Source organism: Aptenodytes patagonicus, chromosome 10, assembly GCF_965638725.1.
Source record: "Aptenodytes patagonicus chromosome 10, bAptPat1.pri.cur, whole genome shotgun sequence".
Lineage (NCBI taxonomy): Eukaryota > Metazoa > Chordata > Aves > Sphenisciformes > Spheniscidae > Aptenodytes > Aptenodytes patagonicus.
Window position 1 is genome coordinate 14,735,960 of NC_134958.1, and position 17,097 is coordinate 14,753,056.

Below are 17,097 nucleotides of genomic sequence, written 5' to 3' on the forward strand. Positions count from 1 at the left end.
TCAGCTTGGAGAAGAGAAGGCTCTGGGGAGACCTTTCAATACTTAAAGGGGGCTTATAAGACAGATGGAGAGAGACTTTTTTACCAGGGCCTGAAGTGATAGGACGAGGGGTAACAGTTTTAAACTAAAAGAGGGTAGATTTAGATTAGCTATAAGGAAGAAATTCTTTACTACGAGGGTGGTGAGACACTGGAAGAGGTTGCCCAGAGAAGTTGTGGATGCCCCATCCCTGGAAGTGTTCAAGGTCAGGCTGGATGGGGCTTCGAGCAACCTAATCCAGTGGAATTTGTTCCTGGCAGGGGGTTGGATCTTTGAAGGTCCCTTCCAACCTAAACAGTTCTGTGATCTTTTCTCAACACTCCCCCTCGTGGGAGAACACCTCCAGAACATTTCTAGCTCTGCTCATTTCCTTCTCTCCAGAAATCATTAATAGTTAAAAAATCCTTTGCTTTTGTTTTTCTCCTTTTGAAAAGGAAATTAAAAAAATGACAGATTGCTTCTACTTAATAGAAACAAAGTCAGTTTAGTTTTAATTTTAAAATGGAAATAAAGACTCTTCTATATGAAGTATTATTCTCTTTTAAACTGACTTTGTGCAGACTTGCAGACATTGCCTTGAATCCATTTTGGATACGATGCATGACAGCAAGTCTTATGGAGCAATAAACAAAAACAGAAGTTGCAAGGAACAGTACAAGCGTCACAGTACATCATGATTTAGCAATTCAAAAGTTTTTGGAAGAATAGTTGTATTAGAAGTTCTGGGCTGATGATGACAAGTAACTGCACAGAATAAATCCTTTATATTGAACTGAACTGCTAATTGCATTACTGAAACTACAATTTGCAATGGTTACCATCTAACTAGTTTATTAAAGAGTAAACAGCGGGGAAGAAAAACATTGCTCTTGTTCTATACTTCTGTTTTAATGGCATGGCACAGAAATACTGGGAACCTTATCATAGGAAAACATCTCCACCTGCTTTTCACAGAAAAGAAATTATTTTACAGAAGTAGTTACCATTAAATGAGTCTTCCCAGCTGAAAAAAGAAAAAAAAAAAAGAGCCACCAAAGAAACAAAAAAAATCCCAGCAGAAAACCTTGCAAAATGCATCTTTTAGGATACTTCATGATAGACCATTCCAGCAGGAGTCTAAATACACAAATTTTAGGTTTTGTCCAAAGTAGAATTTAAAAAAAAAACCTGGTCCATGGGTTCTTTATTTATTTTGGAAATAGTACCAAGTTTTTAGTTTCCCATGCAAACATCAAGTAGCTAATTCCCTTCACGTTCTGCTGAATACCTGAGGTAGTGGACATAGCAGTGTCCCACATTTAAGCTTACATCTAATTACACTTTACAGAAGCATCTGTAGAAAGTGCTGCTTAAGGACATACATACTTCCCTCAAGCTAAATTCAGGGTGAGCAATGAGGGCACAAAGGCTTTTGAAATTTAAGTAAAATTTAATTGAAGCTGAGTAACGGAAGTTAAGAAAGTGATTTTTCCACACAAACGCTAGAACTGACAGTTCTGCAGATGTGCAGTAACCTATGGAAAAAAGGGATTGTTCTCTCCCCCCCCCCCTTTTTTTTTTAGATAACTTTGGCACTGAAAGTAGGGAGATTACAAGCTCTTGTTGGCACAGGTGTGACATCTGTCAGCATACTGTTTTACAAAGGGAAAAATTTCCCCCACTGTTTATAATGCGTAGCCTAGCTGGAGCCCATTCCATCATTTCATGCCTTCAGGAGAGCTTTATGTGGCTTATTATTAAAATGGTTACAAATCCCTGAAATCTCTACAGATGTTTGCACTGAACTCCAAGGATTTCTCACCAAATACAAGCCCCCTAGAGTAATCACTGTTTCATGGAGGAACGGCTCCCTAAATCTCTCATGAACCACTGCAGGGGATAACTACTATGCATTGACCAGATAACATACCCCTGGGATACCCGAATAGTTTGTCAGGTGCCATGGGGCATGAGATGGGTGGCAGCAGCCTTTCTCCCTGCACGTACATTTGCCACTGAGGCCCTCCTGTGGCTGCATGGCAAATACTGAACATCACTTCCACTAGGAGGACAGCTGAGCGAGAAATATCTACCTAATTCTTCAGGGAAAGGTAAATCCATGGTCAAAGCCACAGCTGCAATGGAAACTAACCCTAGGGAACTTCTCCAGTGAGAAAACATGTGACAGCTGGCAACGGATGCCCCAGATGAGATGAGTGAGGGAGCAGCAAAAAGAAATGACATTGGGAACCACAGGGATGAAGGGCTGTGGGATTCTGTCACCTTCCATGCTGCAGGTAAGTCATAAGAAAAAGCAGGATCAAACTGGCAAGATCTTGTCCATAGGAAAACTTTACCCCCAGGATAATTATAAAGCAAAGCCTGCAGAATCAGAAACATGTACTTACAGAGAAAAAAAGCAAATATTTAACAGGAATAGTGTCCCAGTAAAAATCTACCTTGTTCTAGTAGAGTCCCTTGGTTCCGAATTCTTTTTCTGAATTCATTTCAGCTTTAATGTGTTTATCAACAACGAAGAAGTTGAATGAAATGTTTCCTCCTCTAACAGAAATCTAAACCTAAGCTTAAAGAAAAAAAAAAAAAAGAAAATTTCTGAACTCGGAAAGCAGCATTTCAGTACAAGAATCTGTTTTATTTTTACAGTGCAGTGATTGAAACAATATAGAAATTTAACTTGCAAAACTGAATTTATATCACAATGTCTATCAGAAGGCAATACATATGTGTTGTTTTGTTTTTAATCATAAAATATTTCTCTGGACACCAGAAATTACAAACTCTTAACACTATACACTTCACTTTATTTTAGAGACTAATTCATCATAATTTAAATCTATCTTATAAACAATTTCTTTTAAAAAACATGTGGAAGATAAAAAGAACTCAAGTACTAAGCTCAAGGCCTTGATTATTATTTTCTTTTTTTTAAAACAAAGATATTTTAAGAAATGTATCAAAATGATAACTCTGTGGGTATTATAGCTACTAGTCAGGCTCTGTAACACACTGCTCCACAATTTCACGCAAGTTTGGATTCTCCATCGCAGCTGCTACTCTCTCTTTGTCATTGATTTGCTTGTTGACTGCAAAACATCGCATGAAAGGTGAAGTCAGAAGCAGTTTTCAGTGGTACTTTACACATACTGCATCAGTAACATGACAAATGCTAGCTATCATACTGCAGTGAAGATTTTCCAAACCTAGTGAATGGCCAGCTCAAAGACTGAGAAAATGCTGCTGTACAGTAACAGTACATTGTGTCAATTTTCTTTTCAGGTGGAAGATGTTATTTGCATAATATTCAAAACTGAAATTTGTACAATGGCTGATAAAGCACTGTACAGGCAGACATTTAAGTTGCATGGCCTAGAATAAGAAGGTTGTGCCAGACACAATAGAAGGACAACAAGACAAGAAGAATACGAGGGTGCTCAAGAGCCAGTAGTCAAAGGACAGAGGATTAATAGGAAATTGAGAACAAAGCAAATGAAAGCTCAGTCACAAAAAAACAACCATCAGAAACCAAACATTTTCATTACTTTTCCAGTTTAGGGAAAGAATGTAAGATGCACTAATGACATGTCTTGAAATCAAGCGTGAAATTTGTGACAAATTAGTAGTCCAAGTTCTCCAGGTTCAATTTCTAATCAAAAGAAATGATTTTCCCCATACAAAGATGCCTAATGCTTACAAACAAAAAAGCCTGGAACATTGCCTGGACAAAGGCTTTAACAGCTCTTTAAGCCAGTGATTGGCTACAGCCTTGAAAGAATTTTGATGCCCCACAAGTTTTACTTTAAACATTAACCGAGAAACATATTTTTGTTATGATGATAAGATAGCAAGATCAACCAGTCAGAAAGTTCTTCATGTTAATTATTCAGCAGCACAGTAGCAACTTCTTTTGCTATAAACACAACATCTGCAAGAACTGTGGGGTTTTTTTGTTTAAAAAAACAAAACAACAACAAGAAGCATACGTTCACAGTACCAATACAGCTTGTGAAACAGCCTCAACTACATGTTTCATTTTAAAGCTTTAACAGTGTATTCATTTCTGAAAAGGATAGCAAGGTAGGGGAAGAAAAGGACTTCTCAAAACCACAAACACACAGTCTAAAGCTGCACTCATTCATATGCTCTACTTACTGTCTTCTTCAGTGGAATGTGTACCTTCAGATATGTAGATTTCCAGCTAGAGGAGAGATCATTAATGTTAGATGCATACATCAACAGTTGAATATATTCATTACTGGAAGAAAAAAATTTTACAATACACATACAATGCATGTAATCCATACTTTTAAAAATGTTCACCGACAATGAAAGGGGATCAATGACAAGAACTGATCTTAGACTTCACTGCAACACAATCACACGACAATCTCCTCCCCCATTTCACAGAGGTCCCAATAATCCTTCTTCAAAATTGTGGAGGCATTCATTCCTCACTAATATCAACTACTCTTGTGAAAAAGTAATTGCAGTTAGGCTACTAGAAACAGAGTGGAGAATTGGCACTACTTTTCCAACAAGTTCTCTGCAGGCCACAATTCAGGAACAATTTGTTTAAAAGCCACCAGAAATGCAAGTGTCACTTTACAAGCTAAGCACTCTTGAAAAGACATCCTTAGGAATCTCTTCCCAAAAGTTTTGCTCAATGATGAGAATCACAGATATTCTATTTGAAAATGGAAGTGTAATGCAGTATCTATTTCCTGCATGGGAACAAATTGTAAGACTAGAATCTAAACAGACCTAAATCACCTTCATGCATTTAACAGGCCTGGGAAAAACAACAACAAAAAACCCTCACACATGTTGAGTTACAAGGAGATCTCATAAAACTGACGTACCAAAGGAAAACCAAGTAAACACATCCTATGCCTTTTATCTTATCTCACTGAAGCTAAACCTATTTGTTACCATGTGTCCAGCACAACAAATCACTGTCTGCCTAATTTTCTAGAGATGCAAGTCTCACTTTACACTGTTTAACTGGAAAGATGAAGCTAGCAGCTATAAAAACAAAAAACCAACAACAAAATATCAATACCAGAAATCCTAAGCTAATGAATTTATAATTTAAATTATTTCAGGCAAGTTTCTAAACGTCTATAAAAGACTGTATTTGTCATTAAAGGTCTACTCTTAGTTCCTGCTAAGACCCAAACAGCTTTCTTTAAGGATATATTAACCCCCTATTTCCTATATAGTTTCTGACGCACCAGCAGCATAGCCAGGGCTGGCGCCTGCTAGGGACAGTATATTGACCAGGGTCAGGCCCGTATGCCATCTATACAACAGTTCCTAAGACACAGGTCATAAAGAGATTCCCTCAATGCAGTTCCAGTTTTGAATTCTGCAGTTTTTCTAAACTCTAATGAACCTGTTCTGAAGTTTTTACTTCCTAGACGATGCCTACATAAAGTAGTGGAACTCCCCTTAACCGGTTTCTAACTGACGACAGAGTAGTTGTCTTGCTTTCAGGTCACACTCACAGAGGGTTGGTCCACTGGAGACAACTCAGATATTCCAAATGGTACAGCAGAGTCAGTAACTATTAATATTTTATATTTATGATGCTTAGTTATATTGAAATATTGCAGAAGGCCAAATTCATTTTCCCCCGAGGCAAGAGTATGACTTTGATTCTTCGCAGCATTGGACTTGAAAACACCCTCTCTTCCACCAAGCAAGAACCCCAATGACAGCCGGTGAAGAAATCCCTTGAAACACAGCGTACTTCAGAAGTGCAGCAATAAATGGTCTTTTGTAAAGGAAAGGAAGAACCACAGTTATTCACAGATCCCTCCACGTGCTACACTGTACTGCAACATTCAGTCCATAGGCAAATGACAAGCTTTAAAAAGACCCCACCCTTAATCACAGCTTGCAAGTTACTTGATCCTGCAGCATACACTCTTTTAAAAAGAACTTGGCATACATTCATGTAGTTTAAAGCAAGTTCCAGAACAGATACTTTACCTTATGTCTAAAAGGCAAACATCTCTGAAGTTTTATTCTTAAACAAAGGCCTGTTTAAACAAAACAGATAAGAGATTTTCTTGTAAAATTCAAGGTTTGAGGTGCATTTTCAGAGAATCCATATTTAACAATCAAAAAACACCAGTATAATTGACAACCTTTTCCTTTTGTATTCTGAGCAGCACAAGCCACAGAGGAGACTAAATAATTTGCGGTTTGACCCTTTGGACGTAGCTTCTCAGTTAAGCTCGTAACTGCCTTACAAGCTTAGGAGGTCTCTGGTCTCTAAACACCTCCTGGAAACACTAAATGCAAATTCCTCCATTTCCAGCTTTCTTCTATATTTTTGATAGAGCTTCCCGGCTGTCACTGTGGCTGCATCTGTACCGAGAAGAATGCTTGTTTTGTTTTCTAACGTTTGTTAAAAAAATCCAACATAAATTGCTTGAAGAACACAAGCCTGCAATGACTTGGGGGCAATTCAAGCTCATAACTTCACTATTTAATGTCTAACATACAGACTGAGCAGAGGAGTGTTGCGGTTCATCTTTGGGAGTGAGATCCAGGTTTGGGGACACCCCTACCACTAGCCCATTGCAGTTTCCCCACAAGGCCTGGCTTTGTGATGAGCTATGCACAAAGCCATACCGCAGCCCCCGTTTGTCCTCAGGCTGAGCCAGTGGTAACAGCAATAGAAAATACTCCTCAAAAGAACTACCAGCTTAGCGTACTCTGTACAGATAAGGAAGTTTGGAAAAAAACCTATTTACTGCCTACATTCTTACATATACTACCCAACTATTTAAAACACTTACCATAACCCTTTCCTGTAACAGCATGAGGAACTGTGCTTCAGAGGTCACACAATACTGATAACAACTGCACAATCAAACAGACATCAAAGACCTGGCTGACATTTAAGTGCTGAGAACATGATTAGCATGAAGTTTAAGATTTGACATGTACAACATTGATCCAAAGGTCTGAGCCTTAACCCACTAACCCTCCTAACAGGGTCAAACTATAAATAAATTATTACTGTTTGGCATGCTAATGCTTTACTATCTATACTTTACTTTCTACATAAAGCTGCAAAGGTTTATTTGGGCATAAATACATTTACTTCTTTATTAAATTAAAGACATATTTTCCCTTAAATTTTTAAAATAGACTGAGAAATCTTAGTATTCGTATATGCTGGTAAGAGTTGCTAACCTCAGTACATTTAAACAAATAATTTCAGAGATCTCAGACATGATTTTTCAGACCTGATCTCACCACAAATAATAAGGAAGAAAAAAGCAAAATAAGCCAGTGTAGATTCTCATTCAACTTAATTGCTTTCAAACTCCTAACAGTCCGGATTTTTTTTTGTATTCTTGGATTGCATGTGGGTTTTTTGTACATGTGTGGGAATGGAGAACAGTCCATAAGGTAAGGGAAACAATCATAAAGTTTTAACATTTTTTTAAATTTAAGAGCTGACAAAATTTTTAATTTAACATTACCAAAATAATTTGGAAAATATAAAGAAGGAATTCTGTACCACTTCCCAGTAAATTTTTGAGAGCTTCTCTTTGAAGAGTTTCCCTAATTTGATAAAAACAGATGGATGTCTCCACATTTCTTCTGGATTTTGTTTGTTTGTATTGCTAGTAGTGTTCTCAGGATGAAAGTCCTGGTCAAACTGCTGGCAAAGCAATACTGAATTTTAACTAAGACTGATGTTATTCAGACAACTTAAAATTAACTTTATGCTCATTGTTACAGATTTAATTAAACAGAAATCTTACCAATGAGAGTAGCCAAAGAGCAATGAGGTACTGTTGGTGTAAACCTGATGATAACCAGATATTCATCTTCACCTATCTCATGCACTTCAACACAGCTTTCTGTTACCACTTCCAGTTCTTCTAAAGTATTAGGTTTCTCCGGGTCCCGGATAGTACGGATTATATCTAAAGCAGAAGACAAGTGACCAACAATAAAGTACCTTTCCTGAATTTAATAAAAGGTACTTTTATTAGAAACCATCTTCCCAGCATTGTTTATTTTGCTCCTCTTCAGAAAAGGCAGAGCTGTAAATATCAGTGATACATTATCTCACAAATTGCTTCAGAACTGGGCAAATTGAGGCATTTATTGTGCACGTATTTTTCACATTCCAGTTCTAAACTTGCTATTATTTTTACAATCCCGTTACAATAAACAGAAATCAAAACATGCCTATTAAAGGGTATGTATTACCTTTGGAACTACAGGTAATTTAATATTAGCCTATCCAAAAGACATACATAGAGGTAGTATTTCAGAGAGGTTTGCTTGCCTTTCAGGTTTTTCAAAATCTAACTTATTAGCAAGACAAGCCAGATTTCCTTCTCAACTTCTCTCCACTTCCCAGCCTGGGCCTCACAGATAAGATTTTGAAGCCATCTTAAGGAAAGCCAATACAAAAATAATGCACTAATCTATATTCATCTGTAACAATGGTCACTTCCGTAGCTTGTAAAATGTGGAGATCAACTAGTTTTAATATACCTGTACAGAAAATGATAAGCAGCATTGCCTTTTATAGAAGCAACGTGTTCTGGATTAGCTTAAGGAGGTTTCATCACACAATGAAAGAGAATTACATTTATTATTGCTTTTTCCATAGAGCAAAAAGTTTTAAAGTAATATTCAAAAGGTACAACATTTGATTATAGGGCACTGAAAAACAATGCACAACAGAGTGTATGAACTCAGTAAATTTTCTAAAAGCCTGAAAAAGTAAGTCTCTGCATTTCAATCTATTTGCTGAGTAATGGTAGCATAGAAGGAAAGGCAATGAGATCTCTAGCCTATTCACATCTGTGCCACGTACACGGCATAACTTGAAGAGACACTAATTTTGACAGCGAAGGCCAAATCTAGGAAGTTCACAGCTGTCACCTCTCACTCGCTTCTGCCTTGTATGGAGTCGTTTGCCCCTTAGAAATGCAAGTACAAGCATTTCTGGTATAAATAAGGTAACTAAAGGGATACAGGTTAAGATCACTTAAAAAAAAACAGGTTAAAAAAAAGAATGGGGAGGTATTTTTACCTAGCTGTAGTGATTTTCTTTTTAGTGTAGCCCTACCAATAGCTCTACTACAATAGCTAACTGAATTGCGAAAGCAAATGTGACACCAGCCTTTGCTACAGCAAATTACTTCAAGTCTATCTTCATGTACAGACAGACCCACCCAGCTCTTAACTAGAGAGCTGCAAAGTTGCTTTCAGTGCATTCCTGCCATTAAGCTGATAGGCCCAGCCTCTCAGCAGGCACCACAGGCATAGCAATATGGCACTAATATTGCTATATTTTTTCCAGGCAGGAAGGAAGCAGGCAGCCAGCGGGCAGGAACGGTAGTTCATGTCTGTCTGGACTCCATCCATGCAGGCATGCCCTAAAGTCTCTGACCTGTGAGGGAGGAAAAGACTTATATCTGTACAGTTGTAGAAGCTTTCACTCCTGGTACTCACCTCACCTTCTCAGAACCTCTCACCCTCCTGCAAGGGCTACTCAAATTGCTCTCAAAACCTAGGTAATCCTTTCAGCAGGGCTGGGAAACGCTTGCTGTCCAAAGTAAGCTGTCATCACTCATACCATAAAACAGAATTTGGGATCAATGAGAGAACTTAGCCCCATTCCCTAATTTCCAGGGAAGCAGACAATTGCTTGAACCATTCGGAAGCCCCTAGCCTCTGTTTCTCTGTCTACATCATAAGGATGTGATGCTGCTGAATTACAAAACTAGAAGACACAGTAGATGCCACAAGGCTATTTGTTCTGTGTTCCCAAAGAATTGCTACCTGTCCTCTCAGTCACATTAGGGATCATGATGGTAACAAGCCAACAAACTGTCTAGCTTTATTAGAATGTTTTCCAGCAAAAAGATTAATAGTCTCATTTGTCAGACCGCTAAAAAGTATTTTCACCTTTTTTCCATTGTTCCGTCTCTATTATCACTTTTTGCTTAAAGTCTAGCCAAACAAGCCATCTCAATGAAAACAGAAAGACTACTTAAAGAAAATGTTTTTGATCCTGCAACATCTAACCCCATTTGATTTTAAGCAGGGGAATTCTCACTGAAATGACTTTTGATGTTTTATCCATAATAATAGAATAGTTCAGCTGGAAGGGACCTACAACGATCATCTAGTCCAACTGAAATTACTTCATATATACATACTACAGAAGTATCTTCACATACACATTTCCTTGTAATTTCTGACACATTTCTTCCTCTATTTTTAAATTTTATCCTCTTTCTATGTGAAAAGGCCCACCTGAAGAAATCAATTACTTCACCAAGCAGTGAGAGGAACACTGAAGTTGATTTAGTTCAGCAGTACTTCATGGATGTCTCTGATCTTTTAAATCTAAGTTTTACACAGACAGATGCTTTAGTTCTGCAAAGATCATGCACAGACATAACCCTATGGATATACTGAAATCAACAGGTCTGCTTGCATGCTTAAGGTTCACAACCTAAGTTATCACTTAGAACCCCTGATGTTTTAAAGTACCTATATTTAAACATCACTCAAGTTTTTAAATTGAGTTTGTTTGACATTGTTTCCTCTTTTATTCTTTTTAGATAAAACTGTGCATAGTGCTGCATAAAATTGTCACGCTACTTCTAATTGCCTATAAAATAACAGTGCCCTGAAGCTTGAAAATGTTTTTGGAATCCTCTAAGATCCTACATGCAGCATTTCCAGAGGTGAAATCTCTCCATATTTTACAAAAACCTCAGTCATTCAGTAACAGAAATCTCCATTTTGCTGGACTACCTGGCTGACCTTTCTGGAATTACTTGCCTTTCCAGGTGTGTCCAGCTCCTCTTCTGTCTAAGGTGATGAAACACTAAGGTAACTCCCCCCCAACACAGGGACTGAGCAAGCCCAGCAGCAGTCCAGCCCCTTTCCCACACTCTCAAGAGCTGGCAAGCAGCAACATCACCCACCAGTCAAGCGGTGCATTAAGAAAGTTCTCTCAGTGCACTCCTTGCTCAGGATCCTAACTAACAGTGACCATGGCACACGCCCCATCCCAAGGTCACAGTATCCACCCCATCTCCAGACACAGCCTGGGGCTGGCGGTGTGGTTGGGGAAAGCTAGCAGGCACCCAAGAGAAGCCCTCACCCTTCCCTTAACATTTCCTGGACTCTCCAGCACCCCAAGGTGCTCCCTCCCCACCCTACATCCCTGGCAGTGATTCCAGCTCTCAAGTAAGCCAAATACACTTCCTTCCTGCCCCACACCAAGAGCACACACACACACACACACCCCTTCACTCCAGCCCCCCAGGGACCCCGCAGGAGTGCTCCCACACACTCAACCCCAGGACACAGCTCTCGGCCCCCCACAAAGGCTGGGCAGGGCCTGGTTTCCCCCACCTCACATCCCCCAAGGGCACAGCACCAAGGGTCCCCAGGGCCCCTCACAACCCCCACCCCACGGCCCCCCACAGACCACTGCCCCACGCCCCCTCACAACCCTGCTCCACAGCCCCTCGCAGGACCCTCACGACCCTCGCCCTGCGGCCCCTCACCCCAGGCCTCCCCGAGGGACGACCCTTGGACTCCCAAGAGCCCCACGACAGTCACCGTAAACCTCGAGCGCCTTGTCCTGCTCCATGGCCTGGTTCCGGGGGGCATGGCAGCCCCTACGCAGCCCGGAGTACCACAGCACCCTGTTCAGCGTGTGCGACAGCAGCCCCAACACCAGCGACATCCTCCCGCTCCGCCATGGGAGAGCGCGAACCGGACCCTCGCGGCCACCGTCCGCCGCCGCCGCCAGCGGGAAGTCCCTCGCGGGGCGGGGCCAGGAGGCCAGGTCTGGGGGCGGGGTCGAGATCGTCTAGGCCCCACCCAGAGGCAGGGACAGGCGGTTGATGGCGTGTGGGCGGGGCTATGTTGCGGAGGCCCCGCCCAGGGCGGGGCGGGGGCGCGCTTAACCGTTCCTTCAGCGCTGGCGGGGTTTTGCGGCTGCGCGGGGGTGGCTGTTCCTGGCGGTCTCACCGCGCTGCCCGGGGTTGCTGGGCCCCGTCGGCTCAACAACCCCGGGCAACGCTGTCGGCTGTGCCTGGGCTCTGTGGAGCTGCCATGGCGCCGGCAGGCCCGTCCGCACACGCGCAAACACCCCCCGTCTACCGGGCTTTCCAAATAACGGTAGCAGCTAAGCTTCTATAGGAGCATGGAGGAGGGAGCCGTCGCGATTTACTGTCCAAGCTAGAGCTGCAAGATTTAACAGGAAGAGGCACGGGTTCGATAATGGGAATTAGCGATAGGTTTGCTGTAGGTTTCGACCTTCTTCAGACGGCTCAGCTGTACGCAGAACCGTGTCCCCAGGTGCTGTGATGAACATAAAGGCCCCCGGAGACAGTCGCCTTCATTGATCTCACCGCCCGCGGGGAGCGGAGGTGGCGGCAGGCCGGCCCCCGCCCGCGGCAGCAGGCTCACGAAGACTACAGCTCCCAGCTCGCGTTGCCCCCCCGCTCGCCATCCCTGGGCCGCGGTGCCTGCTGGGAGTTGTAGTCACGCCACGACACTGGTCAACGCTGTCAGCTGACCGGAAGGAAGGTCTGCCCCATCTAAGATGGCGGCGGGCCGGGGGGCGGGTGGCCGGTAGGCCGGGCGTGGCGGCCCTCCCTGAGGAGGATGGAGGGGGCGAAGCGGGAGCTGCGCGTACTGCTGGCGCCCCTCTCGGGGGATGCGCAGGGCTCCCTGCGGGACGCAGCCTGGGTCCGGCTGAGCAGGGGCCAGGATGCTCTGGGCAGCCTCCTGGTCCCTGGTGGGATCTACCTGGAGTCCCTCGTGCCGGGCGGAGGCGGCCGGGCCCGGGGCAGCGTCCTCCCGGGAGCCTGGGCTGAGTAAGTGGCGGGGGGCGAGCCGGGGAAGGGGAGGCCGGGAGGGGTCCCCCGGCGTCGCTCTGCTTTGGTGAGGGGCGCCGGGTGGGCCCCAGGGGCTGAGGGCGCTCCACGAAAGGGAGCTGTCCCGCACAGACAAGGGCAGGCCCTGAAAGCTGCAGGAGACTGAGGGAGACTTTCAAATCCTGCCATGAAATGGGATGCTCTCTACTTAAAATCCCGTTGCTGGCGGGGACGTTTGTTTATATCTACTTATTTGTTTAGTTGTGGGTGTATTCATTGCAGTAGATAAAAAAAAAAAAAGAAAATTTGTCTGGTTTTGTCAAGTTGGTGGCTTAAAATTTCATAGTGTCCTGACTGCTTGACTTCCTTGTCTGCTGGTCAGGGGCAAGCTCTGATGTGTGACATTCAGCGATCACAAGATGTTTTTAATCTGCTTTAGTAGCTTTTAATGCTGAGTCAAAACCACAGTCACATTGCAATTCTAAATGTCTGCAGTGTCAAGCAATACCAACACTGTTACGGTGCTCTAGTCTCGTGTTTCACTCTACACCATCCTAAGCGGCCTTCTAGCTGTTTCCTCTCTGCCTGCTCACCTCTCCATACAAGAGCAGGCGTGGAGACAGGCACCTGAAGAGTTTCTCACAGCCTGAGCAATGGGCAGACAAAACATATGGAAACGGGCAATATGCTCTGCTTCTCCCTAGCTGGCAATGCTGGTGTTCTTCCTCCTAGAAGTCCTGAAGCAGAGCATCACTCACGTGGCACGTGTCATGGATGACTAAAGGAAACACACAAGGATAGAAAAACCCTGTATTCTTGAGAGGAAGAGAAGTAGGGATTCCTCAAGTGCTGTCTTGCGTTGCAGTCTCTGCTAGGGTTGAAATATGTTCTAGTATTGGGGAGGGGCGGCAGAATCTTTACTGCAAAAGATTAGAATTATGCTGTCCATCATCAGTACACTTCCAGAACTGTTCAATGTATGAAATGTGGAAAGAGAATAAGGTCAATAAACATACTGAATGTTGTATCTTCAGCTTCATGTGGGAGAATACAGAAGATGATGATCTACAAGCAGACAAGATAAAAATACTGGCTCTTAGTAAAAGTAATGAACTGTTTGTCTATGAATTCACTATAGAAGATGGAAAATACAACCCAATTTCCCTGCACGGTTGTAAGGAAGAGACACTTAAAAAGCTGCTTGAAGTTAAAAACATTAGTGAGTAAATTTCAATGTGTATTCCATATTTGAAATTATTAAAGGTCTAATTCTGCTTCAGTTGGTGAAACAAATTGAGGCAGTAGGACTGAACACTAGGGAACTGTCAAATACTTCCACACCAATTTAAAGTGATCAGTAGCAGCATTAATGAACTTGAAAAATAAGAGAGATGTTTCTGTATTCAAAGATGACATTGTTAGAGGGAATTAAACTGTTGTAGGGTGAGGTGTTTGGATGATACAAAGTTAAAAATAAACTTTAATAAAACGTATTCATGCAACCCTGCTATCTCAAATTTTCCCTTTAATACTGGAACTGATGGGAAGAAAACGGAGATAGGGCTCCTCGCTAATCCTGCAAGGACTAATTACATGTTTAACCTTCTGTTCTATGCTTAGCAAATATAGTGTACAATTAGAATGCACAGTCTTTGCAGGACCTAGACCTTTGATGTTTTACATGTTCTTAAACAGTCTCCCTTGCTAAAAGTATTTTTATTTCCAAAGATTGTAGTTTTTATTTTCAGTGCTGACTGAAATATTATTTTGTGATGATTTTTTGTATTCTTCATAGTATTGTCCACTTAAAAAGCCTGCACTGTTTTAGGAAACTGTTCTAAAATTAGTGTTCCTGACATAGAAAGTGAGATTTAAAACAAAACAAGCCCCCCCCCCCCCAATCCCAACTTTTATTAAGATGGTAGCAGAGGCAATGAATTTGAGCTGTAATTTTCTTGAGATAGCTTTACAAATCAAAAGTACCAGATTGCTATAATCCTAAAATATCTTTAAATTTACAGGTCTGTCTTCAATTTTCTCTTTGAGGATACTGTCTTTTGAAAACAACAAGTGCATACTTCTGCTCAATAAGTTTATTGTTGTGCATCTTACCTTTCCTGGAAAAGACTCGCCCTTGGAAACATGCGACTGCTTTACCCTTGATTTGCCTCCGCAAGTTTTGGAAAGAATAACAGATACGAACTTCTGCAGGGGGATCCTGTTTCTGTTAGATAGTTCTGGCTGGATTTGTATCCTTTGCAACAGAGACTAGCTCTCAGTGTAAATGATCTGGAAGAACAAAGTCATTTTTCTTTTCTCTCAGGGTTAAGCAGAAATTTCTTGAATGAAAATTCAAGTGTCTGTTTTGAAGATGCTTTCAATGAAGGGGTTGTGTAGCAAAGTGCTAGTTAATGTAGTAAAAAATGCCATAGTCATGTACCAAACGTAGTTTCTCAACGTGCCACTGGAAATCTGTTTCACAGTGGAGTAATGTTTTTCAGCAGTTCCGATACATGGATCTGTGTATAACAGGCTTAAGTCTACTGTCACTAGCCTTTCTTAATTAGATCCCTTAGAAATTATGTACGGATATGCAGGGAATCACGGCTTGGAAACCAGATAGCTGTCTTGTGTGTTCTAATGAACAGGAGTTCAAACCTGTCAGATTGTTTCACAAGGTGCTCAACTTTAACCTATTCTTTGTCAATTTTTTCTGATACGTATGTAAAAAAATGCAATAAAGTCAGGTTACTTTTTCCTCCTAATTATGTAACTGTCAATACATATTTGTCCCAGTTCATTTCTAAGTATAAATTAACTCTCTTGAGATGGCACAAGTTGCGTATTTGTACAGCACCTAGCACAATTCACTTCTGATCCTAGTTGAGCTTAGAATGCTCTTGTAAAACAAGCAATTCTAAATGTTTTGTTGTGCAAAGATTGGCTTGGGCCACAAAGTTAACAGAAATTCACCGTCTTCCCCTTCTATATAATTTCTTGTTTATTGGACAGTCTGAGGCCTGGTGTTTTCTTTGACGCTGTTTAAAGATGTATTTGACTCTTTTGATGGTGCAAATCTAGCAAACGTCAACATAGCACTCTGCCAGGGACACGTGCCGGATGAGGGCAGGAGTCCAACCATCACATCGCCACTCACTGCGGTGAAAGTGTCACGTGATCTCAGTGTCGCTGTGATCATCAGTTCTTCCAACTATGCCATCTCTGTGGATCTAAACATGTACTTCAGGTACATTTCCAGTAGAATTCCTAAATTAAAGTTGTGAGTACAACTAACATTAAAAAGTGCCTTCTCTTGGTCCTGTAATAGTTGAGGTGCTGTCAGCTTTTTATTTTGAGTTCTGGCTCTGTGGTAGACTGGAAATTTCATACTTGTTTAAAGATTGCCCATTATTATTTGCTCCAATTTATGCTCTGTCACTTTAACAAATAGAAAAACTTTGTATTGGACTTTATATTTTTTCTAGGAAGATTAGGATATGTGCTGTCAATTAGTGCCAGTGGTGGTTGGTAGCACCTTTTAGAAATACTGTAGGGTATGGGATTGTTAAACTATTGTGATACAGCTTTACTGATTTTGCTTGATAAATTAGGACTAGGTTGTAATTTAGAGGCGTTGTCCACCTCAAAGGAAATAGCATTAGGTTTTGATGGCTTACCTGGATACATTTTTGTGAATGCTATTAATCTGAGAGGAAACTGCTTTGCTGATAGCTCCTGGAGGAGTTAAACATGAAGTTAAAAAAAAACTTAAATCATCTGAGGGAGGCGAAATTTAATATTTATTTCTTTACAGACAGTTCCCTGGGCATTTGCTCTGTAAGAGAGATTCTGAAAATCTTCCGGTGAAGCCTCCTGAAGGACTTGACGAGGATGACCTTGCTAGTTCTGACTATAGTATGGAGCTTTTGTCATTGCCTTTCCGCACAGACAGGTACATGATGAAAATACTTTCTAAAACAGGCTGGTTTTTGCCTCCTTTAGATCATTGATTAATAAACTGCTGATTTTTTTTTAATTGTAGTTGTGGCAAGTAAAATCAGCTCGTTCTGCTCTAAATCTTTTGAATGTTAGGATGATGTTAGGAAATGGGCCAAGACAACTTTACATATGTCATCGAACAGCTTCCAAATAGTAATTACTGTTTAGGGTG

General features: G+C 41.6%; 2 protein-coding genes across 3 annotated transcripts in view; one reads left to right on the forward strand and one right to left on the reverse strand.

The window, feature by feature from the left end:
* Positions 1–2,650: 2,650 nt before the first annotated feature.
* Positions 2,651–11,863, reverse strand: CIAO2A (cytosolic iron-sulfur assembly component 2A). Its single transcript, XM_076348163.1, has 5 exons — positions 11,662–11,863; positions 7,821–7,985; positions 6,028–6,077; positions 4,189–4,234; positions 2,651–3,122 (listed from the first exon to the last, which is right to left on the reverse strand). Exons 1-5 carry the CDS (start codon positions 11,786–11,788, stop codon positions 3,025–3,027), a joined length of 486 nt encoding a protein of 161 aa, XP_076204278.1. The 5' UTR covers positions 11,789–11,863; the 3' UTR covers positions 2,651–3,024.
* Positions 11,864–12,684: 821 nt separating this feature from the next.
* The window catches only part of SPG11 (SPG11 vesicle trafficking associated, spatacsin), a 35,428-nt gene continuing 31,015 nt past the window's right edge, over positions 12,685–17,097 (forward strand). Inside the window, exons 1-5 of one of the 2 annotated variants that reach the window (XM_076348165.1) lie at positions 12,685–12,926; positions 13,961–14,145; positions 14,948–15,175; positions 15,975–16,173; positions 16,741–16,878. In XM_076348165.1, coding sequence (XP_076204280.1) covers positions 12,715–12,926; positions 13,961–14,145; positions 14,948–15,175; positions 15,975–16,173; positions 16,741–16,878 — 962 coding nt within the window. In that variant the 5' untranslated portion in view covers positions 12,685–12,714. The remainder of the gene's footprint in view (positions 12,927–13,960; positions 14,146–14,947; positions 15,176–15,974; positions 16,174–16,740; positions 16,879–17,097) is intronic. The other variant, XM_076348164.1, reaches the window with a different exon arrangement.

Excerpts from the sequence above, each read along its gene's own strand:
- CIAO2A (XM_076348163.1), bottom strand. The coding sequence starts at position 11,788 with ATGTCGCTGGTGTTGGGGCTGCTGTCGCACACGCTGAACAGGGTGCTG. Across the intron at positions 7,986-11,661 it reads CAAGGCGCTCGAGGTTTACG|ATATAATCCGTACTATCCGG; the intron begins GTGACTGTCGTG and ends CTTCTGCTTTAG. Across the intron at positions 3,123-4,188 it reads ACATTCCACTGAAGAAGACA|TCAACAAGCAAATCAATGAC; the intron begins GTAAGTAGAGCA and ends GATGTTTTGCAG.